At 39.2% G+C, this 27,459-nt stretch overlaps 1 protein-coding gene across 2 annotated transcripts in view; it reads left to right on the forward strand.

Moving 5' to 3' along the window:
- The first annotated feature begins 267 nt into the window (after positions 1-267).
- Positions 268-27,459, forward strand: part of DICER1 (dicer 1, ribonuclease III) — a 49,827-nt gene continuing 22,635 nt past the window's right edge. Inside the window, exons 1-17 of one of the 2 annotated variants that reach the window (XM_011379597.2) lie at positions 268-331; positions 1,280-1,380; positions 4,832-5,020; positions 5,637-5,799; positions 6,767-6,897; positions 7,871-8,005; positions 8,459-8,619; positions 10,506-10,674; positions 11,921-12,393; positions 18,276-18,408; positions 19,647-19,889; positions 20,455-20,609; positions 23,066-23,198; positions 23,989-24,064; positions 24,622-24,761; positions 26,535-26,714; positions 26,935-27,148. In XM_011379597.2, coding sequence (XP_011377899.1) covers positions 4,877-5,020; positions 5,637-5,799; positions 6,767-6,897; positions 7,871-8,005; positions 8,459-8,619; positions 10,506-10,674; positions 11,921-12,393; positions 18,276-18,408; positions 19,647-19,889; positions 20,455-20,609; positions 23,066-23,198; positions 23,989-24,064; positions 24,622-24,761; positions 26,535-26,714; positions 26,935-27,148 — 2,650 coding nt within the window. In that variant the 5' untranslated portion in view covers positions 268-331; positions 1,280-1,380; positions 4,832-4,876. The remainder of the gene's footprint in view (positions 332-1,279; positions 1,381-4,831; positions 5,021-5,636; positions 5,800-6,766; positions 6,898-7,870; positions 8,006-8,458; positions 8,620-10,505; positions 10,675-11,920; positions 12,394-18,275; positions 18,409-19,646; positions 19,890-20,454; positions 20,610-23,065; positions 23,199-23,988; positions 24,065-24,621; positions 24,762-26,534; positions 26,715-26,934; positions 27,149-27,459) is intronic. The other variant, XM_023522961.1, reaches the window with a different exon arrangement.

Below are 27,459 nucleotides of genomic sequence, written 5' to 3' on the forward strand. Positions count from 1 at the left end.
TTACTGCCAAGAATTCTCCCTTATGTCTATTTGATTGTACTAACAACGTAAAATTTTTTCAATTGTATTAGAACGTAATAAATGCAAATTTTAAAGGGCAACTCTTTCAAACACATCCTGCTTTCTTGACTTCCCCCAAATAAATTATTTTATCAGAGACCTTATTCCGATAAGTAAATATGAAAATTTTGTCAAGTAGGAAATTTCTTGAAGTTGGTTTTTAAAAATGAGTTGTATGTTCTAAAATATTCTCTCTGTTGCTTTTAGGTTACCTAGGGTATGAATTAATACAGACTTGGGAACTGAAAGAACTTAGAATCAGCATTTTGAGGTAAATATGGACATACTTAAATAGCGTTAAGGTTCCCTGTTTTGCTTTAACTTACTGACAAAACAGATTTGTGTATGCAGTGAGAAAGTTTAACCTCCACAGAAATGTCCTTTAAACAGCTAGATTGGACTTAGATAAGCGAAGAGAGACCACTGTCAGTTTGCCCTTCCCGAGCTTGTGCTAGTCCAGGCATTGCAGTAAGTCAATGAGCGTAAATGAAACTGATGTCACATCTAACAGAAATCAAACGTTTGTTGATTAAATTAAGCTTTTCAGCTCATTACTTTTTATGCTTCCTTAGTTTCTGATTTATAATCTCTTCTAGAACCACCCCTAAATTAAAAATTTCCCATAATAGTAACATTGTCGAACTGTGTTCCTGAATTCTTTTATTCATAAATGAATTCTATAAGAATTTATGGTGTGGCTTTAACTGTTCTTTGAGTTTTTGTTTTTTAATTTCATTTTGACAAATTGGAATTGTTCATACATTTTATACACGTATTGACTTATTACAGGTGATTTGGAGTTGTCAGCCAAGTTACCTTTTCTGGTGACCTCCGTTATTTCTTTGTATATGTGAATTTAGGAAATAACACATACTTATCCTTTTATTTTTATATTTTTTCATTATAGTCACTATCTTTAGGATTTATTTGCTTTGTTTCATTTCCTTGTACTTATCTTGAAGTCTTTTCTGAACTTTTCTCTTTCTCTCCCCAGATCTCTGGGAGTTAGGCATGCTATTGCTGTAGTTCATTCTCTTGTTCTTTGTTTTAGAATAACACTAAGGACCCTAAAATAACCCAAATGTCTTTTGTTTAAAATTTCATACAAAAATAAAGGTCTTTTTTTTTTAAACTCTTCATATCAGTAGGACTCTTATAAGTGTGTTTATATTCAGTTTAAAGAAATCTTAAAATTGGCTATTTTTGCATTTATTTTTAGAGCAGAAGCTTGGGCATGCTGTGATTTTCCAATAAACTGCTATCACAATGTCAAAATGCAGTTCAGACAACAGCAACACAGAGATCTCAAACATTAAAACGGTAAATCAGTGATTTATCCTGTGTGGAAAGAGGAAAATAATTTATTCCTGTCTTTTACTAAGTTATTTCTAAGTGAATGATATATAGAAGATATGAAACAACTTCACCAATTTGATGAGTGTAAATTGGCCAGAAATTTAAAATCTATGATTGAAAAACAGTCACATGGTTACTGTTGGCGCCGCTAAAGCAGTTAACTACAGTCGGTTCATCTGTGAAGCTAGAACATTTACGTGCCAGCAGGGATTCAGTGCTTGTCCTTAAGGCCAAGTTAAGGGGAAAAAATCTATTTCAACATGTGAGAGAGAGTAAAAATTTGCAAAATTACAGGTTTTTCTGTTTTCACATTATTAGATTACTTGTTGAATTTTTAAATCTTGGATTTGCTTTCCCTAAATGGGAAGTGTATTACCGGGCCTAGCTAGCCACTGTATACTAAATGAATGAAAATTTATTTAAACATTATGACCTTATGTAAAATAAAATCGGGAGAGTTAAATTGCTGTCCTCATTTCCTTGCAGATCCTCTCTCCTGCACCCCCTTTAAAGGCACGTCGGAGGGGGGTGGGTCTGGATTTCCAAACCAAATAGAAATATCTTTTGAACGGCCTATGATTCTGTTCTGTACGTTATTGTGTGGACATTTATGAATCTCTGATTCAGTTCATCAGATATTTATTTAACCGCACATATGGTACATTGTACCAGAAATTTAAGAGCTGCAGCAGATAAGAGAAATATCTTGTTCTTGGTGTGTGTATGTATCTCTTTGTGAATGTATGCAATATGATATAAATTATGAAAAGCAGAGGCCGTTTGAAGATTTCTATGTCACTCACGTGAGCATCGTTTGCATTCTACAACTCTGCATTGTATGTTTGCCATGTCCTGGGTGTGGTTTGGTTCAGTGGGTGACACAGATATGTGGGAGACATACAGCTCCGATACTAAAGGAACTCCTAGTCTCGTTGGTCGTATTTATTTACTTTTTAAAACTGTTTGGAAATAATTTCAACCTTATAGAAAAGTTGCAAGAATAAGAACAGGACAAAGAATTCGTGTTTACCCATTTTCGCCGCATTTGCTTTATCGCTTGCACACACTCTCTGTATAACTACATGTGGTTTCTTTTTCTGAACCATTTGAGAATAAGTTGTGTACATCATGGCCCTCTACCACTGAGTACTTTAGTGAATGTTTCCTGAGAACAAGGATATTCTCTTACGTAGCCTGTAGCCATACTGCAGTTATCAACGTCAGTGAATTTAACAGTGCTGTTTTCTACAGTTTTATCAGTGGTCTTCATAATGTCCTTTGTGGCATTGTTCTGTAGTATAGCACCCAGTCTGAGATGACTTTCTGCATTTAGTTGTCATGTCTCTTTATAGTATTCTTTAATCTGGAACATTGTCATCGTTTTTCTTTGTATTTTATGATATATTTTTGAAGAATGCAGTCCTCTCTTTTAGAAAATAGAACATTCTTCTCATTTCTTCTCATCGGTTTTTTTCCGGAGTTATGAATATTACTAATGTCATCTATATGAGAAGAGGTGACGTGGTAGTAGGGAGAAGGAAGGTGTTTCTGCTTCCTGGCTGTTCCTGGTCTCTGGAGGTGGAGGGAAGTGTATTTGGGGATTTACGCTGTTGCTTTCTTCTCATTTTTCCCCATCCGCCACCAGGATTTAGAAGGATTTCCCATTACCTTCTGCTGTATCTGCGGTTGGTCTTGGATTAGCATTTGGGTTGGGTGAAAAGTGAGGGGTCAGGGTCAGGGTTAGGGATAAATAATCCTGGACAGGAAGCAGCCTAGAGTAAGGAAGGAGAAGTACGGAGGGATCCTGATCCCGTGAATGGTAGCCACTTGGAACGTGCTTATGGATCTCAGCCTTGGGCCTTTAGAGTGACTTGTTGGATCTCAGGAAATCAGATAAAACAGGTTTTCATTTTGAGTTCCTGGCAACTGTGTTGAGTAAAAAGCTTTAGCAGTGAACCTGAGCGTGTGTGTGCATCCTGTGGGTCTGCAGAACTGAGAAAAGTGAATCCTTAGTGTGGGGTGAAAGGAACGGCTGTTGGGGCTGCGGTTCACTGGGGAACCAGCAGATTGTCTCTTTGATCCAGGGAAAATAATGACTTGGTAGTTTTTCGTAATGTACTCCGGAAGACTTTGCTCGCCATCTTCCTCTGAGAAGCGTGATGAGAATGGCTGTACGGTCTGGTCCCCAGATGTGCCTGCCTCCCTGAGGTCCTGGGCTCCTGCAGCCATTTGCCCTGGTACCACTTACTTGAGATTGCACGTACATTAGTTGGATGGTGAATTCCGGTCAGCCGAATGAATCTCCGAAATCAGAATTTGGTATCGTGTCTATGCAGAAAAGAGGACTACACTTGAGACTTCTGGTTGGATTAGATGCAACAGCTTAAGTCACTCTGTTGTCCCATGGTTATAAATTTCACGTGTCAGGAGATTCAGAGATTTTGTCGTCAAGGAACAAAGAGCAGTATTCTTTCTTTTCAGTTTCGTAGAGTAACAACGGTGAACACTCCGCAGCAGTACAAGGGAGAAAAGGCCGTTCTGTGGGGCGTGTAAATTCTGCACAGTCAGGAGAGTCGGTCACGGACTTTCACATAGAGACTTAAAACCTTAACCCTCTTCCTGCAGTTGAGGAATTTTAGAAAGACCCGGTATTGTCGTTTTACATGATGACATTTATCTTTGGGAAAGAATACATGAAATACAGAAGAGTGTTTAGATACCATGAAAAGCTATCACAGAATGGCGTGCTTCGTTTTCATTTATCTAGGATATGTATAATTTGAAAGATACATACTTAAATAGTTGATCATCTCTACTCGGTTGTTAATTGAAAAAAAAGACCTGTGTTTTTGGTCTTTCGATAAATGATGGCAGGCATTTGAACCTTTCCTGTGTGCAGGCGCAATGCTCAGTGCCTTCTGCACATTGTCTCATTTTATCAATAACATAGATTTTACAAATAATATTTGAAATATATATGTTTACATTTTATATATACGTATATTTTGAAAGGCACCATGCTATACATATTTTCTTTTAAAGATATATTATGGACATGGTTCTGTGTCAGTAAATATGGATGTATATTATCTTAATGGATTCAGAGTATTCTATTATATAGCCATACTGTAATTTACTTAGCTAACTTTTTATTAAGACATTTATTATTTCTTATTCTTGTACTTACATCTTTGTTCAGTTGTCCGATTCTTTTAGACAGGTTTCTGGGTCTAGGGTTGCCGAGTTGGAGAGTATAGAGTGCTTGACTTTTAAAACAATCCCCTTAGATCAAGAAAAAGCTAAAACAGTTCTAGAAAGAGTTTGAATGATGTTCTGATGTTTCTCTTGTTTCTGTGCTTGCTTTTGTTTTTAACCCTGCATGGTTGTGTAATGGTTTTCTTTTTCCCTTTTGTAGTAAGCTGTGCTAGAACAAAAATGCAATGAAAGAAACACTGGATGAATGAAAAGCCCTGCTTTGCAACCCCTCAGCATGGCAGGCCTGCAGCTCATGACCCCTGCTTCCTCACCAATGGGTCCTTTCTTTGGACTGCCATGGCAACAAGAAGCAATTCATGATAACATTTATACGCCAAGAAAATATCAGGTACTAATGAGAACACTAATACTGGAGCATTTTTACTAAAATGGAATAAATTAGCATATAGTTGACACAACTTATAAAACTCATTTACCTTTTCAAGCTTTCCTCTCTGATTAACTGTCTCATTCCAATACCTTTGTTGTTAATAGTCCTTTTCTCTGCTAACATCTGCTGGGTAATTGGTTTGATAGTCTTATTTGTGAAGTTCCTTATTTTTCCCCTCTGGAAACCTCACTGTTCCTTAGTCCCCATTTGGATGTGTCTGTCCTCATGAGCTGGGTCGGAATTGAGATCTGTTGGAACACTGTGAACTGGCAGAACCACGGGTATTAGAAATTTAGTCATTCATGTATTCTAAAGAAGTATTCTGTCCGTGCAAAAAACATTCTTAAAGAAATGTAGATGCGTTTCGACATATGGGTCCACAGCACAGCTACGTAAAACAGGACTTTTAATGCCTCTGATTATCATATGAAGATGTAGCAAGTAAATTTTTTGGCAAATTTATTGGAAGATTTTAGAAAAGAGTGAAATGAATTTCCTGCAGAACAGAATCCAGTTTTCTAACTTTTGTACTCAGCTGAGAAGTGTGTAATCGGCCTTTCTACTGTATTTCCAGGTTGAACTGCTCGAAGCAGCTCTGGACCATAATACCATAGTCTGTCTGAACACTGGCTCAGGGAAGACGTTTATCGCAGTGCTACTCACTAAAGAGCTGTCCTATCAGATCAGGGGCGACGTCAGCAGACTCGGGAAAAGGACGGTGTTCTTGGTCAACTCTGGTAATACAAAATTATTTTATCGGATTGCGTGGAGGAAACTGGATGAGATTTTATGGTTAAGCAGATTTTCTCTTTGGGCATTAGGTTACATTATCGAAAGCATAGAGAGTTTGACGAATAATGTTCTTGTCGAAACTCTGATAGAAATAGGAATCTTGTCTTGTTTCTTTATTAGATGTCTCTTAAATGTTCGCCATTTTATCTCACAGGCGTTAAACTTCAGTTTTCTCCTAAATGTGATTGCGTTTAATTCCGATTCTGCATTCCCTTTGAACGGATTACTTTTGGAACATAATCTAAGTTGCTGCCGTTATTTTTGTTTTCGATGTTTAGCTTTACAAAATATGTCAAAACGTGCTTGATTATGAGACATGCAACTTTAATTTATGATTATGCAAGTTGTAGAAAGAAAGTTAGGTGCTTCTTAATAGATATTCAGTAAGTTTAAAATACTGTGTTTTTTTTGGTGTGTGCGTGGGATTTTATATTAAAAATAAAAAGCGGGAAATGTGAACCCGAGCTGCCCGGTTACGGATATAACCATGTCACTCCTCTCCTTTTCTTTAGATCGTCTCAGCATGCGATGCTCTCATGTGCTTTCAGTACCCATTAGACTGTCTTGTTTCTTGCTGAAACGATCTGATTTTATTGAAGAAAACAGGAGGGCTGGATCTGGAGTAGTTACCATTCCAGCCTAGAAGTTATATTCTTAGGTTGGGGAAAATCAGCTCTAAAGAAGGAAGGTGATATAAGGTTCTCTGAAGTGAATGAGGGTGGTGAGTCTCATAAGTACATTTTGGAAGATGTAACCTTGGAAATGTGATTTTAAGTGGACTATCTAAAAAATAGGTGGTTAGGTATAATAGTTAAAAGTAAGGATTTCCATAACTGTCTTAATTGCTAGTAGTCCCAAGAGCCAACTAGGTAAGATCCCTCATATTTACATGGAGTTTATATTTGTAATCAGCAAACCAGGTTGCTCAACAAGTGTCAGCTGTCAGAACTCATTCAGATCTCAAGGTTGGGGAATACTCAAACCTAGAAGTAAATGCATCTTGGACAAAAGAGAAATGGAACCAAGAGTTTGCTAAGCACCAGGTAAGACTTGTAGAGAAATTTGACTCTGTAAATCCCTACAAGTCCTTGACTTGGTTTGTGAGATGACCTGTAGCCTTGGTTGTCTGAGTTAGGCTTGAAAACTACTTTCCTGTATGTTGGCAGCCTAAAACTAGCCCTTAGGCACTTTTTCTCACTGTGAGTCTCATCCTAAAACTACATAAATTGCTAATTTGTGTTGCTCTCACTTCATAGAAAAGAAACAGCTTTATCAAGCAGGCTTTACTCGCTTGAAAAGCACAAATTCCTATTACGTATTTCCAACTTACAGATGACCACTGGCTTTCAGAAAATTTACTCTTGAGTTAAGTGTCTTGAAACTGGAGACATTTCTAGGTTGAGATCTTTGGGGGAGACTTCCTCCCCCTTAACATTTCCGCGTCGCCAGCATGCGTTGAGGGCCTCTGTGTGCTGGTGTTGGCGGATGTGAAGTGGTGAAGAGACGCTTCCCAGCTGCCCCTGAGCAGTCTGTCGTCTCCTAGAATGTCTCACATGCTGGGTTAAGTCCTCCTTAAAAAAGCACTTAAATGTTCACAGAATGATAAGGTATAAAAAGAACATTTAGCGTGCATCATCTTCCAGAAAATCTTGTCAGTTCAAAAGAAAAAAGAGAAAAGCAGTGTGAATTGTTTTGTGATTTGCTTAAGTTGACACGTGTCATCAGTCAAAATATGACTGTAGGAGCCGGGAACCCTGAAGAAAATTTAATAGATTTATCATAAATACACGGTCTCCATTATTGAAAATATTTTCTCTTAGTCTTTTTCATGTTTTTCTAGTTCTACTTCTTGGTTCCAAACTGTGAGCTACCACACATTTAGAATTTTTGTTTTAATTTTGGTTAATGGATTTCTCAGTCCTCACCTACAATACAGTGGCTTAGTAATCTCATTTCATATAAGTGTGTCGGGCAGGTAAATGGCACGTTTGTATACTGATGTTGATTTTATTATAGGTTCTCGTTATGACTTGCTATGTCGCCTTGAATGTTTTGAAAAATGGTTACTTATCACTGTCAGACATTAACCTTTTGGTGTTTGATGAGTGTCATCTTGCAATCCTAGACCACCCCTACCGAGAAATTATGAAGGTAAGTTTTTAGATTTTACCAGGTTTAATAACTCAGGCCAAATTACTGAGTATATAAGTAGTGTTTTTATATATCAGAAACAATAATTTTAGTCACCAGTTTAGAGAACTTGGTTCCAGTTTTAATTAGTACATTAAAACTTATTTAATGAATGAATATGAAATTAACGTTTATTTACATCTATAATAATAAACTATAATAATCTGTCATTACAAATCTAAACTTGTAATAAAATTTTAAACATAATATAAATAAATGAATTACATAACCTGCCTTAGCATATTTAAATATGCCTTTTTGATCAATAGATCTTTTAAATAAGCTACAATAATTTCATAAGTAATAGTTTTAGTATTCGTCAGTCTTTTTGACATGTTTTAATATGGTGATGTCTTTCGTTAGGGCCTTGCAAATCGAATTTCTTACTGTCAGTATCTTTTGTTGTTATGTTAGCTCTGTGAAAATTGTCCGTCATGCCCTCGTATTTTGGGACTAACTGCTTCCATTTTAAATGGGAAGTGTGATCCAGAGGAATTGGAAGAAAAGATTCAGAAACTGGAGAAAATTCTCAAGAGTAACGCTGAAACTGCAACTGACTTGGTGGTCTTAGACAGGTATGCACTGAGATGACTTGGCTTTAATGAGATTGGCTGTAACTAATTTTAAGCCTTCAGTGTCTTTCATAGTGCCTTGCAGATAGCACCTGTTTGACCAAATGGTGGTTAAAGGGAATTCGCTAGACCGACAGTTCTTTTGCAAGGCAGTTGCCTGTGAATGCGAAGGTCTGACTGTTTCCACAGAGAGTGGTATAGATGGGGGTGTTTCTGCCTTAAGAGAGAAGATTGCATAAACGTCGGCCTTTCATATTTGCTGATTTTGACAAGGACTGGGAGCTTGGACAGTAAATTTGTGTTCTTTTCTGTCAATGTGTGTGTTTTATTCTGACCTAAATGTGTCCCACATGATAGTTTGAAAGAACGTTTAGAGAATTCAGTATTTTACAATATGCTTTTATATAATTAAAAACACCCTGTAGTTTTAAAAATGGGCATGAATGTCTAAGAAAGATATTTATGATTTCTAGATTTGTCTCTTTTTGAGGCGGTTGCTGTTTTGAGTTTCATTAAAATACCCATACACACACCTTTTTTGATTTAAGTTGGTGGAAGGAAGCCCGTATAAATTAGATTTTTAAATAAATATAACTAATTTAATTTATAATAAAATGCCTTTATATCCTTGATAGATGTAGTCTTAAATAAGGCTACAGATTACCAAGTGGTGGTTCTTGAAACATCATAAACAGAGAAAACTGATATCTCAAGTTAGGGAGTTAAATCAAACATGAGTTTGAGTACTGGCTCTGTTAATTATAAGCTGTGTGACTTGAAGTGAGTCATGTACTGTCAGCAAACCTGTAAAATGGCACTGACAGTGGTTTCAGGGGCTTTTTTGATAGTTAGTTACATTGACACATGGAAAACACCTTGTAGTGTGCCTGTCATTTAGTAAAATTTGGGAAAAGTTGTCTTGGTAGAATGAGAGGAAAAGCTAATGTTTCAGGTTTGTGGAACTTAGGTATCCAAATGCCCTAGGAAATACAGACATCGTGACCGTTTGGATATGCTGTTTCTGACTTCCCTGAGCCAAAGCATCTGCAATGTCGCAGTAAGAGGCCATCCGTCAGCTTTCATCTGACCTGAGTTAGATTGGCAGGCCTGGAGTGCTGCCGTCTTCAGGAGAAACAGGGTATCAGAGCATTTAAGTAAAGCTGATGAGTAATCTGTTGAATTTGACATTGCCTAGTTCTCCCAGTGTGACTCTGGTTAAGTATAGATCCTGGTTGAGAATAATGAAAACTATAGTATTTCAGTATTTCTTACTGTATTTTCCTTAATTCATCATCATATGTGTTTTTACAATATCATGTGCTGTTCTCGTCATACTTTATGAAAGGCGCGAAAGATCCAAGGAATGATATGTAATTAATTCAAAGTTTGGAGGAGCTTTCCTTAGGAGGATACGTTAAAAACACATTAAAAACAATTGACATTTGCAAATGCTAAAAGTCTCAAATAGTATGGAAAGGGATAAATAATAACACTTTGCCCCATGACTTACAAATCCCTGATTTCTGCTTCAGAGAAGTGATCGTTATTGAGTTTCTTGAGTATTTTGACCAACATCGTTCCTGAGGGGCACAAGATGAAAGTCTAAACCTAAAACACAAAATAAGCAGCCTGGGATAATAATGACATCAGAAAATTCACCAAGTGCGTTGACCGTCAGCCTCCTCAGTCGTTCATCCCTTGAGCCCTCACGGGCACTCACAGCGTCAGCACGAGGGGATGCCGCTCAGGCTCGTTGCGAGCCCGCCTGTCATCCCACGTAGGCGGACAGACTGAACGTGGGCCGTTTCTGTTTTGGTTTAGACACGTAATGGATCATTTGCTGTAGTGAATTGATTGCGTATCAACAACTTTTGTTTCCGATGTTTAAGATACACTTCTCAGCCTTGTGAGATCGTGGTGGACTGTGGACCGTTTATGGACAGAAGTGGGCTTTATGAAAGACTGCTGATGGAATTAGAAGAAGCACTTAATTTTGTCAGTGACTGTAACATTTCTGTTCATTCAAAAGAAAGAGATTCTACTTTAATTTCTAAACAGGTAAGCATATACAAAGTAAGTAAAGGAAGTATAATAAAAGGCTTCTGTTTATTTTTAGTATCGAAATGAAAATATGCTCCTAGCGAGGCTATTTTCTACACATTGTAGTTTAGGGCCTTCTTGTCTCTTTGGACATTTTTCATTGAACATAGATTGGGTGAAATTTACTATTACCTGACAGACATTTCTGTTAAGTATAGACCTCCCTGATGTAAGAGATGAGGATTCATGTTATGGTTATTTAAATAAAAGGAGTGAGTCCAATTTTTTAATTTCTTGGTCAGAATCGGTTAGTTCCTGCTTAAACTCTTGTGCTAACCGAATTGTGCTATTTCCTTGTGTGTAAGTGGACGTGAGCCTGTCATTCCTGAGTGGGATCCGGCTTGGGGAAGAGATCCTTAGGGTAGTGGTTCTCACACATGTGGATCCCAGACCAGCATCCCCTGGAAGCTGCTGACATGCAGGTTATGTGTCTCACCCTTGACCCACCGGAGTGGGGTCCAACCGAGAAATTTGACGAGCCCTCCAGTTATCCTGATGCATTAAAGCTTGAAAACCATTATCCTAGGACTTTGTGACCATCTGTTAATATTAGCACTGAAACTGCATCTTCATTTCTCTCCTGCTGATTTTTTCTAAAGCAGCAATGCCCAGGCTTTTCTCAGCCCTTGAATTTTCAATAAGTCCTTGTTCAGCTCTATCTATAACTTGCCTATAGAGGATTCCTTAGTTATAGCCTCTCTGTGGATTCACATTCTGCTCTGAGCTAGGGTTGTAAGGTGTGGCTCTCTGGGCATAAAAACATTAAAGGAAAATTGTCTTGCTCTTTGACACCTAAAATAAAATGACTCTGCCATATAATTCCTTGCATAGTTACCTGGGAGTAAATGACTCATTGTACTTCTGACTAACCACACGTCTAAAATTCAGTCATATTAACTTTATATAATTGTATCTTTTATTTGTATTATTTGATAATTTTTGCTGGGGAAAATGAAAGGATAGTTTGTTTCGGACACACACACACACACACACACACACACACACACACACACACACGAAAAAGTGAGCTTGAGAAAACCACTGGCCACTCCTCCAAACCTGGGGCATTAACCCCAGTGTTTATATTAGTTGGGTAAATTTATTTTGGAGGAGCAGACTGAAGACACTGTAAACCCCAGTTAAACCGCATAGGAAAATGCTACCTGGTGGTTGTTTAGCATTCGGCTCTGTTATTTGTCTGTAGATACTGTCGGACTGTCGTGCGGTGTTGGTAGTTCTGGGACCCTGGTGTGCAGATAAAGTCGCTGGAATGATGGTAAGAGAACTGCAGAAATACATCAAGCACGAACAGGAGGAGCTGCACAGGAAATTCCTTTTGTTTACAGACACTTTCCTACGGAAAATACATGCACTATGTGAAGAGCACTTCTCACCTGCCTCACTTGACCTGAAATTTGTAACTCCTAAAGTAATAAAACTGCTTGAAATCCTACGCAAATATAAACCATATGAGCGACAACAGTTTGAAAGCGTGGAGTGGTACAATAATAGGAATCAGGATAATTATGTGTCTTGGAGTGATTCTGAGGATGATGATGAGGATGAAGAAATTGAAGAAAAGGAGAAACCAGAGACAAATTTTCCTTCTCCATTTACCAATATTTTATGTGGAATTATTTTCGTGGAAAGAAGATACACAGCAGTTGTCTTAAACAGGTAAATCTCCAAGATCAACATTTTTCCCACGGTAGAACAAGGCAGCTTTTGTTTGTGACGTGTGCGGTCATGGCTTTGAGAGCTAGCAGAAGAGTACGTACGTGTTCTTTGCTTGGCGCCACCACAGTGTAGTGCTCATGCGCAGTGCCATGCATTGACGGGGAGGGTGTGCTTCTATACAGTGGCTTTCCCAAAAGGCTAGATTCGACATGACAGACTTTTTTTTGCTTAAAGGATGCTAAACTATTCTAATCCCTGTAAAAGAGAGAGCAAGTATAGAAAATTAAAGCATTCTTCGTTTTAAATTCACTTATTGATTCAATTCAGATATTTGTAATCTGTGATGATGCGTTAGGCATCGTGTTAAGCGTTCCACACCAGGCCTTTTCCTGAAAGTAATCTTTAGATAAATTTTACCTGGATATTATTGTGGCTAATTTTTTTGTTAGCCTTTTCTCTTAACAAATGTTGATTCAGGTTTGCAAGTTTGCGTTGGAAAAAGTTTACAACAACTAGAGTTGCAATAAAATTTTCTGAATTAGAAGAGAATAAAAATATTAGGGAAGAATTTGGAGGATGTTGACCAAGGTGACAGTGAATCCAGGCTGTGGATTCCCACTCCTACCCACTTCTTCAGCAGAAGTGTGTGTTTCCTGAACGCAGACCTAGCCAGGGAGCTCCACTTCAGATTTGTGTCAGACGGTCACCTAACTTCTAGTTCTTTTGGTTTGTGGATAGGTGCTCTATTATTTGTAAGGGCCAAAAACAGGGTTCTTATTTTGTACTTCAGACAATCTGCTTTTCTACAAGATCCATTAATTGGCCAAAGTTGATCCCTAAGAGCCTTTTCTGCAAGTAGTGATCTCTGAGGAGAAATTAAGCTTTGTTTCCTGAGGTAATTTGGGATTTTTTTTTTCTAAACTGCTTCTGACTGGTTTGGGGTTTTTGAAAACTTACTTGAGTAACGAGAAATTGGACTCTGGGGTCGTCATCTGGTGGTTTTCAGTCTGGTAATTTTCATAGTCATTGGGCCTGATCTTTGTGATGAATACAAAGTAAAATAACTTTAGGTAGTGAATTACACTGAAATCAGGAGTTTAAGCTTGGAGAGGGACTTCACTGACTCTCTAATCCAAGCCACTTATTTTTATAAAAAAGAGAAAGGGCCTCAGGAGGAAAAGCGATTTGCTGTGAGTTAAATTGCTAGTCAGTGGCAGAGACAATTCACGAATCCTGATACCTTACCTCCTGGTCTCCAGCTCTGGCTGCAGTCACAAGGCCCCTGGGCCTTGCAACACCGAGCCTGGCCCTGCGGTGGGAAGGCCGCCAGGAGCCAGGCCTGCGAGAGCACGGTGGGCGGTGGGTTGTTTCTCAGGGCTGGGGAAAGGCACGTCAGCGGTCAGAAGAGTCGAATGCTCTAACCCTGGTTCTAGACATACTCCCTGCCTCCTCACAGGATGGTTTAAGGATTAAATAAATTTTCTAGGGCTCGGAGAGAAGAAATGGGGGTTTATTTTCTTTCTTGCCACTCTCCTCTACTTGTGTTGTTACATGTGCCAGTTTTCATTGGAGGAATTTTAGTCTGAAAAGGTTTATCGAAAATCAGTCAGTTACTTCCTATATCGACTTTGAGGACCAGAGTAATTGTGATCACCTTTCATAAAATGTGGCTGGAATTTAGTGTTGGATGATGAATCAAGAGCGACTTGAGGGTTGACTTTATGGGCAGCTAATTAAATATACAATAGAGGTCTTGTTTCAGTAAGCTTTTTAATAAGCTTAGAAGAACTTCCTGAAATCCAGATTCTTTCCTTCCATCAGTTTAATGGGAGGAAAAACCCTTCTTCAGTGAACGGTTTTCATGGGAGTGTAAGCTATGGTAACACACGGCAGTTTTCTACTCTCCTGATTAAGAAAATAAATCATAGCCACGTCTGTATGCAATGTAGGTCTGTGTACAGTCTTATGTTCACAGTTTTCCTTTTGCCATGTGTATATAGGGCTTTATGGTTTATAGTTTATATATGTTTTTAAATTTCACGGCACTCCATGAGGGGGGAAGGTAGATATTTTTACTGTATTATAAATGAGGAAACTAAGACTCAGTTTGCGACCCTCTCGAAATAACACTGATATCAAGTGGCAGAAAATGGCCTTCACTCTCCAGGTCTGGGGCTCTTTTCACTGTGTAACTTACTAGTCTTGTGTGACATTGGCATTGAACAAACCTCGGTTCGCATCCTCTCCCTCGCTCTCCTCCCTCATTTTCCTGATAACTTTTTGTTTATAGAAAAGTTGCGAAGGTAGTACAGAGTTGCCCATGACCCCTCACCCGCTTCCCCCATCTCTTGTGTTATTAAAATCTTACATTATTGTGGTACGTTTGTCACAAACAAGAAACTAACGTTGATGTATTACTATTAACTGAACTCCAGACTTTATTTGAACGTCACCGGTTTTCCCATTAATGTCCTCTTTTTACCTGCTGAGAGATGCTTAATCACGTGCCTTTGACAAAGCTACAGGCTTCTGGAAAGACAAAACAGGGCGCTTACCAGTGAGTCACACAGCGAGGTACCGTATTGCATTTAGCTGTTATGTCGCCCTAATCTCCTTTGGTCTGTTGTTCTAGTTTCTCAGGCTTTCCCTGGTTTTGGTGACTTCGACAGTCTTGGTCAAGGTCAGGTGTTCTGTAGAATGCTTCTCCATTTGAATTTGTCTGATGTTTTTCTCAGGATTAGACTGGGCTTTTAGGATTTGGAAGAGTACTGTGGAGATCAGGTGCCCTTCTTGTCACATCATGGTACCAACATGAAGTGTCACTGGTGATGTTAAGCATTATCACATGGTTATGATAGTGTTTGCCAGCTTCCTCCACTGTACAGTTACTATTCTGCCCTTTCTTACTTTATTCTTTGGAAGGAAGTTATCAAATCTGGTTTATCCTGGGAGGAAAGGAATAACCTTTCTTCTTGAAGAGGGCTGTGTATCCTGTTGGAATTTTTCTGTAAGGAAAACAGGTCTCTTTTTGTCCTGTTTACATTTGCATTTATTGAGTTATGTTCTTTTATCTGTGTGGACTCATGTTTGTTTATTTTATACTTTGAGTTACAGTCTAATACTAGGTTATTTACTTTGTTGTTCAGATTGGTCCACCTTGGGCCATGGGGCGGGGGGGGGGGGTGCTCCTCAGTGCCCTGTGTCCCTTTGACCTGCCCTCATCCTGTTGTTGTTTCATCACTTCCTCACTTTCTGGCACTACAAGATGCTCCCGGCCCTTCTGCTTTCTCTGCTCCAGCTGTAGAATCAGCCACTTCTCCAAGGAGCTCTGGTTCCTTTTAGTTCTGCTCACTTTGTAGATGTATATTTTGTGACAGTTACTTAACTTTTTAAAGCCTCAGCATCTTCCTTTGTAAAATAATAATAGCTTCCTCTCCTGTCGGATTGTTAATAAGTGACAGTGTGTGTAAAAATGACTCTTATCACCTGACACAAAGTGGGTGCTGATTTCTTATGTTCTTTATGCATATATTTGGGGAAGACAGTATCAGTGTGTTATAACTACGATAGTTGTTTTTTGTGGGGTAAGGTCATAAAGGAATTACATTCGATTTTTCTCACACTAATAAGTAAATATAAGGAGTAAGGTATTGGTGATAACATGCGTCAGTACCTGGTAGATGTTTCAAGTGATATGTGAGTATCTTTGAAAATTTTCCCCCTCATGGTTGTCTGTATAAATTCACACATTTAGTCAAATCACAATGTTCAATAATGCATCTACTAGTTTTTGGAATATAGCATACATATTTCCTGGTTTTAGCCATGCTGTTTCCAATATAATCGGGGAGGCAATGTGCATGTACATACAGTGTGGTCTGTGGGCTTGTGCCAGTTGTGGTGAGTTAGGTACAGAGATTGGGAGTAAGCACCCTGAAACTCTTTAGTTTTGACAGTTGTGTCTGCTGAACATAATATAACAGTAATGCTTTATAAGTTTCATTTTGTTAGTAGTTAATTTTCATTGAAATTTATAAAAATATTGATCTATGATGGGTTCAAAATTAGGAAAGAAAACCAGTTCTTCACTGCAGATGGTCTCAGAAGCTCTGTGCACTAGAGAACAGCTAGCTGATCAGTTTGCTTGTAGAGCAACTCAAGTAAAATTCGGTGTTGAGAGTCAAAAGAAACAGACTTTGTCTTACCAATTCTGTGGTACCATGAAACTACAGGCAGTCTGTGTGACTCACTGGTAAGCGCCCTGTTTTGTTTTTCCAGAAGCCTGTAGCTTTGTCAAAGGCACGTGATTAAGCATCTCTTAGTAGAGAAAATTTTTGTCTAAACGTTGTCAGCCTGTGTATGTAGCATTTAATTATTGCTTATAAGGGATTTTGTTTACAAATGTGCATGTTGTCTGTTCTTTGCAGTATGGATATGAGTTTCATTAAGGAGAAATAAATTTAGCGTTCGCATTTCTCAGTTAATTGAAGTCTGCCAGATTGATCATTTTGGCAAAGTAAAATACATTCTTTGCCTAATTAGGAGTAACTTTAAATGCATTTTCTTTTTTTCCTCTATTGCATTTACATTGATGCTTATTTATATAAACTAAAATTTGGAAGTACATATTATTTCTAAGATAACTTCATAGTTTAGATTTCGGGGCATGCTATTCGTTTGCATGTCACGTTGCTTTCTGTTACTGACGTAAGTTTATTATAGTGACGAAACAGAGCTTGGAACATATGATGGAAGTTTCTGATTCTGAACATTTCGAGTACTTGAATTATAGACAGGCCCTCAGACTAACCTGGACGTGCCCGGTTCTGCCGATGTGGAAGCAGGAAGATACTTTCGATGGCCACTCAGGGTTTCTTCCAGCTCTTTGATATTAGTCTGTTTCATGTAGTCAGAAGAAGGAAAGAATGGTTTGACTTAAAAATGCAGTGTTCTGTTAGGAATTTTTGCTATGTTGTATGACTTCAGAAGAGCCGTATGGAATCACTTACATCAGGTGTGGAACCATTTATCCTGTGTGCTGAGTTTTTGAATGTGGATATTTCCAAAATAGCTGTAATGGCAGCACTGTTACCCTTCCGTACCGGGTAATGCGATCTCATCCTGTAGCTCTTTTCCGTTTCTTAGCCAGAAGGCCAGCCCCGGGGTGTGGGCATTCTGGCTAACGCACAGGAGCAGGCCAGGAGAGGGACCAGAGTCCGGAGTCTTTCTCTTTCATGATGGGGTGGGGTCTGGCGTTGCTGTGCCCAAGTCCGTATTCTGTTATGCAGAACTGTGATCAGTGCCTGGGAACAGGAGGTGCTAGGAATAAAGGTGCTTATCAGTAGATGCAGGTGTTTCTTCTCTGGGGCTCCACTTCCAGCGACACAGGGTGTTGGGGTGAGACTGGAAAAACTAACCAGGCTTCTTAGGACGCACAGCTGGAACTCTCGTTACACGCGGAGGGGGTGGGTTTCCTTCGCTGTGGAAATTCTCCCCTGGACGTCAGGGTGTTTGGTGTGTATTCTGCGTAAGCGTGGCCATAGCGACATGGGCGTGGCTGCTGCCACAGGCCACATTTCTACTGCGTCACCACTGCCAGATTAGAAAGTTTGCGGTCCTGTGACCATTCAGTCATCATTGTAAAGAAACTCTGTTCTTGGCGTTATAAGTATTTATAAGTAGAACTGGTCCACAGTTCTACTCAGCGAAGAGTGGCGTGATTTCTGTTTAAGCTAGTCGAAAAAAAATACCAAGATCGTTTTGTTAGGTACGTTGGCAAAAAAATACATGTATTTCCATTTTAAGGGAGCCCTTACAAACAAAGGCTTAAATTATTTTCCCCTCAGCAGTGCTTAACTTCTAAATGTATATAATTTTCCTAGATTGATAAAGGAAGCTGGCAAACAGGATCCAGAGCTGGCTTACATCAGCAGCAATTTTATAACTGGACATGGCATCGGCAAGAATCAGCCTCGTAACAAACAGATGGAAGCGGAATTCAGAAAACAGGAAGAGGTAACTTAAGTTAGAATAATTGTAAAATGACAACTTTCAGGACATGTGCTCACAGACTCTGCCTGTCGGAACCCCCTTTCTTCATAGTTCCTGAGCATTTTCTTGTAATGTAGAATACTTGCTCATAATTAGAGCAGCTGTCTCCTGAGAGGTAACTCTGTAGTGATTCATAAATACAGCATTAGAATAGTTGTCTGGCGAATCAATTTTCTGTCTTAACTGCTATCAGCCATTTCATTTTCCTTTATTGGACTGACGGCAGGCACACAACTGCATTTTACAGAGAAGCTCAGCATGTGTAACTATAACTCCTGTTGACTCCTTAGGACTCTGAAGCGCAACAGACTGAAAATTTTTCCTGGAAAATGTTTTGTTTTCCATATAGATTTTGGCTTATTTTTTTTTCATGCTTTTAAAGATTTTAATGTAGGAAACAGCATTGTAAATATGCGAAAACAATATGGTGTTTCAGCTTGCAAACCCAAAGTCTTTATTTTAACTGTTATTTAACATAAAAGTAGCAGAATAATTCACATTGACGCCATTTTCTACATCGTAGCTTTTTGATAATATTCCAGCTTTGGGGATACCAGTGACAGAGCTGCTAGATCTGCCCAAAAACTCAGCTCACTTTATCATTGAACCTATCCTGGATCGTGATACAATATTATTTTAAATCTAGTATGAAAAAAGTTTTCACTTCGTTAAATTGTTCTGATTTCTTAAATTGAAAATTCCTAAAATTCAGAAAATAAGTGAAGCCTTGCTTATAATTTTAATTCCAAGTGACTTAGGGATTTTACTGAAATGTTAACATTTTTGGAGGGATGTTGCTCAGTCTCCAGACCTAAGATACCTCTTTGGAGGGCTGGAGTGTCAACAGGACTCCAGAAGTGTATTCGTTTGGTCACTCACTGTGTCGATTAGATTCTTTTGTGGTTGTTAAGGAGGCCAGCCCCTTCGCCCTGCAGGCTTCCTAGGGTTTGTAGAGGGCACTTCTGTAAGTTGAAAGGCACTTTGATTTTTCAAGTCATATGCGGTTGAAAAATAGTCATTAACTCGGAGTTTCTTTGCCCATGTGTTCATGCATCTTGAGTTTTGTTCAATGTCATCTTCGTAATCTTAAAGATTTAGCTCGCTCAGAGTATGTGTCACTGACAGTTGTCACTTATTTTTACTACATCGTTTTCCTTGGTAATGTTCTTAGAATTGCTCTTTTTTGGTGGATTTTTTTTCAGGTGCTTAGGAAATTTCGAGCACATGAGACTAACCTGCTTATTGCAACAAGTATTGTGGAGGAGGGTGTTGATATACCAAAATGCAACTTGGTGGTTCGTTTTGATTTGCCCACAGAGTATCGATCCTATGTTCAATCTAAAGGGAGAGCAAGGGCACCGATCTCTAATTATATAATGTTAGCAGATACAGACAAAATAAAAAGTTTTGAAGAAGACCTGAAAACGTACAAAGCTATTGAAAAGGTAGGATCCAAAAATTAATACGATATTCTTAAGTTATTTTTTATGAGCATGTAAATAGATAAAAACGGTCTGTCTACAGAGAATAGTCTTAATAGTGGTGTGCAGTGTACACATCATGAGAAAGTCAAACATAATTACAGAGAGCCAGCGGTACTTTACGGAGTGTTTGAAAACTCACAGTAAAAATAGTGAAAATGATTGGATGGATAATTGGGGAAGAATACCTGGAAAGTGTAGTGTGGACAGTAGTAACAGTCGACTGAGTCATAGAGTGATTTGAGAATGGCAACATAGCTCCTGTACTCATGCAAGATAGGCAGTCGTGTGCATGCGCGCAGTACAGCATAAACCTTATACCTGTGTGATGAGCATCTCCGCATGATTGGGCTGGGAGGAGTGCACTGGGAGGAACTTTCTGAGCAGATGACTTTGGGGTACTGACGTGTGTTTAGGAGAGAGAGGTCTCACGTCAGAGGAGCCTTTTCTGTAGGTGCAGAGGAAGACAGCCAACATGTGGCAGAGGAGGCATTTGTTCTCATCATACATTCTGTTTTAAAATGTTCAGATCTTAAGAAATAAATGTTCCAAGTCAGTTGATACTGGTGAGACTGAGATTGAGCCCGTTGTGGATGATGATGATGTTTTCCCACCATACGTGTTGAGGCCCGATGATGGTGGTCCACGAGTCACAATCAACACAGCCATCGGACACATCAATAGGTATGGCCTGAACTCATTTGCTTGGAAAGTCTGTGAGTATTGCAAGACCTAAGTCTAAACCTATAAGTATTGTATTGCTGAATACCTTTTGCAAACAATCACCAGTCTTTCCATTTGTAATAGTTAGATATGGGAAAGAAGTTGCTTTTTCCATTCATTCTTTTTGGTCAAAAAGCAAAAACAGAATTATGCAGTAATAAATGTTTAGTTCTCATTGACAAGACTGATGTAATGAAGGTGTGCTTATTTTAATTAGATTTAATTTAATTTTATAGTGCTCACTAATATTTTTCTGCAATTTGAAATTTGTTTTTGTGTTGTGAATGTTGGAGAATGTTGAATTTTCCGTCAGTGGTGATTTAAGATTGTGATAAATTAACTTGTATTTTTGAGTTTGTTCTGATTTGTTTCGCCCTGAGTTGGTGATAACACTTCTAAGAACTAAGGAAGGCAGGTACATACCTAGCTTACGTTCGCATCAGGGTGAACTGCATGCAGGGGCAAAATAAAGGAGCAGCAAGCGTGAGGTTTTCTTTTTAACTTTTAATTTTGAAGCAATTTCAAACTTTAAAATGTTGCAAGAATACTACAGAGAACTCCCATACACCCTTCAGCGAGAGACCCATTCAGATTTCATGAGAAGGTTCTTTTGTAGAGAAAGAATCCAGTCCAGGATGGCGGGTCGTATCCATTTTCCCATCATCTCTAGTCTCCTTCAGCCAGGAAGCATTCTTCAGTCTTTCCTCGACTTTAACGGCCTTGAAGCTTTCAGAAGAGCGCAGGCTAGTCATTTTGTAGTCTGTCTCTCAATTTGGGTTTATACGATGTTTCTCGTGATTAGACCCAGGTGATGCATTTTGGGGCCAGCACATCACAGAGGTGGTGCTGCGTTCTCCTCATTTCATTTTATCAGGCCCCCTTGATGTCGATTTGTGCTCTTGCTGGTGGTGGTGACTTGGGTCACTTACGTAGGTCTGCCAGCTCTCTCTACTACCAAGTTACCTTTCCCCTTTATAATTAGTGATTGATTTTTCTGGGGAGATACTTTGAAAGTAAAATTTGTTTCTCTTCCCAGTTTCGCCCATTACTTTTAAGTATCCATTGATGTTTCTTGCCCGAATTGATTATTCTTGTGATAACTGCAGAATGGTGATTTTCTAATTCCATTTCCCTTTCTGCATTTATTAGTTGGCGTTCTACTGTAAGAAAGCGTTTTTGCTTTTTTTCCATTTATTCTTTTTAGTTTTTCATTCAGTGCGAACTAATGGACTCATGGATTATACTCTGTTACTGTCATTTATTATTTATTTTGATGTTAAAATTATCTCAGATTTGGCCAGCAAGAGCCCCTTCAAGCTAGCTTCTGTGTCTTTTTAACATGTCACCATGATTCTTCGAATACTTCCTTATTTATGGCCTATCAAAATGTTCTAGACTCAGCCTAGAGATTGGCTGTTTCTCCAGAAGGCCTTGGTTCCTTTTAGTGGAGAATGAGTGGTCTTTAAAAACCACTAGGTGTACTCACTGCCACTGAATATCGCTGCTGCCAGGCTCCTTAGCAGGTAGAGCTAGAACACGTGTTTATGCATATGCACATGGATATTCACATACATGTTTATATTTGTTTCTGTATCTGACTACCTATCTGACATTACCTCCGTTTTTAGTATGACACGGGAGGGTTCATTCTAGCTTTCCTCTTTTCCATCTTTGATCCTGACTTCTTCAGTAATGAGAAATATGATTCCCATTGTTTTCCAAATAATTTTGCGTCCATTTTCCCAGTATGCAGCCACTCCGCAGGGCCGCCACCATGTTTGGGTGCCCCGAGTGCCCAGGCCCCGACCTTGCAGGGCTGCTGCCCGGTCCAGCGCCCTTCTGTCCCAGCAGCCTCCTTAACTTGGCCTCACACCCGCTCGCAGCTTCTCACCCGGCTGCAGCACTCACCTGTGCTGCCGCTCCACGTCCTGTCCTCGCGTCCTCTGTGCTGGTGCTGGGCTGGCCCTCCACCCTCTGCTGCCTGCCTCGCACAGGGCCCTGTCGTGGCCGGCCAGTGTAAGGAGCAAGCACTGGCTCCGTGGTCTCTTAACGGGCTCAGAACGATATTTTCTGCACTGTCCAGTATGGTAGCACTAGGCATGTGGCTAGGTAAATTCAAATTTCAATTTTAGTTAAAATTAAATAAAATGAAAAGTTTGTTCCGTGGCTGCCCTCGCCATGTTTCAGGCGCTCGGTGGCTGCGCCGTTGAACAGTGCATAGGCAGAACATTTTCGCACAAAGTCCTTCCGTCTTACTGAAAGCTTGAAGCCACGGAGCTCACATTCCACGTGTAAATACCAGTGCAGTGGCAGGGAACAGCGACAGAAGTCAGACTTTGAGATGTGAATGTTAATACAGTGGTTTTCATCGGTCTCGCACGTGTGAGTTCAGCGTCGGAATTTTTGTTTCTTCACAGATACTGTGCTAGATTACCAAGTGATCCGTTCACTCATCTGGCCCCTAAATGCAGAACCCGAGAGCTGCCTGATGGGACATTTTATTCAACTCTCTATCTGCCAATTAACTCACCTCTTCGAGCCTCGATTGTTGTAAGTTTAGGAAAAAAACGTTTGTGCCTTTAATGTATGTCATTAATGTTTTTTCTTTTTTTCAGCTTCTCCAAGCCTATGTGATTTATAGGTAATCTGGCTTTAAATCTACAAGTAGATTTATGAATCTCTTTTGCAGTCAACTACACACATGTTCAGATCTTCAGTAGACTATGTAGCTTACAGACTCGGGAGTGGAATAGCTGACCTCTGAAGTTTCCTTTCCGATTTTATCAGTGCGAACATTTCTGACAGAATCATTCAGCTGTGGCTTAGATAATGTAGTGACACAGATTTCATGAAATATGCTTGGGCCGCTCTGGTTATTTTGTTGTCGACTTGAAAATCTGCCTTTGTGTAACTGCTGTCCCCGGTCCCAATGCAGATTTCCAGATATTCCAAGATGATTGGTCTCCACTGTGTGTGAAAAGCAGTTCCGAGCCATTAACGTGTGTGTTATAGTCACATCCTGATGTCTTTATTTTTTCGGTTACATATTTGTAGATTAGTGAAAATAAGATACGTTAAAATCTTATCGAACTTTAAATTCACCAATACTGACAAATCTTAGTTATAACTTACTTAGTTTTTTACTGGGCAAGATTTTTAGAGATGGCTATCTCACAAACGGAGATTAGGAGTTTTAAAATCTTGCTGACGTTTTTTAAAATAAAGAACTTTGCTCTGGTAAATTTTAACTCTGAAGGTATTGGGGCAGCGGTTTCATAGATGTTTTGGGTGTTAACATAGCTATGTGCATATGTGACGAAAATGGTTTTTTTACTTTCAGGGTCCACCGATGAGCTGTACACGCCTAGCCGAAAGAGTCGTAGCGCTCATTTGCTGTGAAAAACTGCACAAAATTGGTAAGTGTTTGACAAGCACATGCAAATAAAACTGAAGTTAGAAACAGTGTAAAACAAGCATATCAAGGACTTTAGAGGTCTCCGTGGACTTTGCGGCTCTGTGAACCTGCCGCCCTTGCCATGTGGCCTTGACTGGTGGGGCCGGGGCTGCGCCACGTACCTGCGTTGCAGCGGCTGTAGGTTTTCGCTTTGTTTTCTGATGCCTTTTGAATACATAAAGGTTTTTCTCGTACTGTTGAATCACGAATGTGTTAATATATCAGTCTCACATTTATATAGTGTAAAATTCACCCATTTTTTTAAAAATGGGGAGACTTGTTTTCCATGGCATTTATAAAGTGATGGTTTTTATTTCTGAAACTTAGAACAAGAGTTTGTAATTCTGCTCACGCTGAATAAGGGAATGCCAACATAGACTTTTCCTTAGGTATCACATATGGTTACTTTTTTTACGATTAAAGGTAAAGATTGCTTCCTAACAGTGCTGTTCTGTATCATTTACAAATTAATTTGGCAAATTTTGGATTGTAAATGTTAATTCTCTTTAAATCTCTTAGGGGAACTGGATGACCATTTGATGCCAGTTGGGAAAGAAACCGTTAAATATGAAGAAGAGCTTGACTTACATGATGAGGAAGAGACCAGTGTCCCAGGCAGACCGGGCTCCACAAAACGCAGGCAGTGCTACCCCAAAGCAGTTAGTATCGGTTAGAACTATGTCGAAACCGGGCCTTTCTGACTCTGTTTCCTGCTACGTCACATCCAGATGCCTCAGCTTGCCTTCCAAGCCCCTGTGATTGGCCCACCCTGTGGACCTCGCGCGTTTCTCCACTGACGACCCCTCTGACCAGCCCCTTCACTCTCGCTCCTGCCCTGCGCACTCTCTCCCACTTCAGACGCCACCTTGGTTTTTCTTCTCAAAGGGTTCTTGGCCTCATCTTTCAGATTCTATCCAGAATGAGTTTATTCCGTTTAAAGAGACCTCTGTTCTCTTCATTGTAGTGGTAGGAGTCTTGCTTTACTTTCGTTTGGGGCTAAGACAAAAGAGGCTTTGTATGCTAAAATAGGCAAGTGAAAAGATGCCCGATCAAGGTGAGGGGTGCACCGGCAGGTATGAGGACACCTGTTTGTCAGGAGTTAAGATGTGGCCTGCTCGGAGTCAGAATCAGGATTTCAGCGTGTGGCCTCTAGTTCGATCTGTGGCGTGCTAGCAGGTTTCGTGCGTTAAAATAACCTCGAGAGCGACTTCTAGTTATAGCCATCCTGGGCTTACTTAATTACAAGATGTTAACATTTTTACCGCTAAGAACCCTAAGCAAAAGCAAAATTTTGCTGTGTACTTTCATCTTAGCCTAAATGTGTCATCCTTTTATTTCATTTTTGTAGTTTTATTGAAGTTTTACTTTAAAAATATTTGCACAGCTAAGCAGTTTCAAGATTGAGAATCTTGTCAGTTATTCAGAAATCATGAATGTTACCCATTTTCTTGAAATGGTGGTTTCCCTCATACCCCGATGAAATTAAGAGGTCCTGTAAATGTACTCTTGACATTTACCCCAAAGATAACTGGACTAATTGCATGTGACATACGTCACTACTAAGTGTTTGAGAAGCGTAGCACTGCCTTACATCCTGTTTAATTAATAGGTATATTCTGTGTTATTGGAGACTAATTATAACCATTGCTAAGCCAGCATTTTTCTGCCTTTTAACTATAATCATTTCTGTCACTGAGTCTCAGAAACTGAAGGATTCTATTGGGCGGGCTTGTATGGATGTTGAAAGTTTAGAAACAATTTCAGATTAAGTTATGATTTACTCATATAATGAGGTAGGTAGCCATTAAAAATGATGATACTGATTCATATCAACCCTGAAAGATAGTCTCATTTTCTACTCACATAGAAATCGGAGAGAAAAATCAGGCTGCGACACCGTCTTTGAGATTCCATTTGTAATGAATAATATGTGCGTGTGTATGTTTATATACATTGATACCTAGGAAAACGTCTGGAGATGATACAGTATATCAAAATGTTAATAAAGGTTATCTGAGTAATAGTATCATGTGGGCTTTTTAAAAATTCACCTGCCTTTATTATATTCTATAGTGAATAAAGACTCAAGGAAGAAAAGAGTTCTCGAGCCAAAAGAAATAGATCAGATGAGTAGTATTTTTTTTTAAATAAAAAAGACCCTACAGTGTTCGTTTTGTCTAATTTTGGCATTAGCCTTATAGTCAGCAGTGCATTATAAGGTAGGTGAACGTGGGCCACCTTGCATCCTAGACCTGAGATGTGCTTACTCTCCAGCAGGTTAAGTAACTAGGAGGTCCTGTGCCTCGGCTACCCTTTTAGCTTTTCCTTATCAGCATTTGGTGAATCCAGGAATAAATTTGTTTCCTTGCCAACATCTGGAAAAGAGACCATTAGACTTGAGCTTGATGCTGAATTTTTCTTCCCAATTCTAGATTCCAGAATGTCTGAGGGATAGCTACCCTAGACCCGATCAGCCCTGTTACCTGTATGTGATAGGGATGGTTCTCACGACACCGCTGCCTGATGAGCTCAACTTCAGAAGGCGGAAGCTTTATCCCCCCGAGGATACTACACGATGCTTCGGAATACTGACAGCCAAACCCATACCTCAGGTGAGACTCTTCAGGGTAACGATTTCTATCAAAAATAATCATCTTTTTAAAAAAGAGAAACTACTTAAGAATAACTGCCTTTCGTTACCTCAGTGTGCTTAATACTTAAAAATCAAGGTATCTTTTCTCTGATAGGAAGCATCGTTCCTCTTTTGAACTTAAATATTTATAAAGGAATAAACCACCTGTTAACTTTGGGGTGCTTTTTATTTTTGCTAAGATTCCGCACTTTCCCGTGTATACTCGCTCTGGAGAGGTGACCATATCTATTGAGTTGAAGAAGTCTGGTTTCACATTGTCTCTACAAATGCTCGAGTTGATCACAAGACTCCACCAGTATATATTCTCACATATTCTTCGCCTTGAAAAACCTGCACTAGAGTTTAAACCCACAGACGCTGATTCGGCTTACTGTGTTCTACCTCTGAATGTTGGTAAGAAGATGCAGACTCTAAAGCGTTCACTTTTACTAGCTAAAAATTGCAAGTTTTATTGGATAATTAGCTTATTGGATATACTACAGAAACCTCTTACTTTGATAACTCTAAAGTAGACACATATAAATATATAGCTTAAGTGAGAATCTTATCTGTGTTTTATTATAAGCTAAAGAGTCTTTTTCTTTCTTAAGTTAATGACTCCAGCACTTTCTAACAGTGCTGTTCTGTATCATTTACAAATTAATTTGGCAAATTTTGGATTGTAAATGTTAATTCTCTTTAAATCTCTTAGGGGAACTGGATGA

Source organism: Pteropus vampyrus, unplaced genomic scaffold (genome assembly GCF_000151845.1).
Source record: "Pteropus vampyrus isolate Shadow unplaced genomic scaffold, Pvam_2.0 Scaffold367, whole genome shotgun sequence".
NCBI classification, from domain to species: Eukaryota; Metazoa; Chordata; class Mammalia; order Chiroptera; family Pteropodidae; genus Pteropus; species Pteropus vampyrus.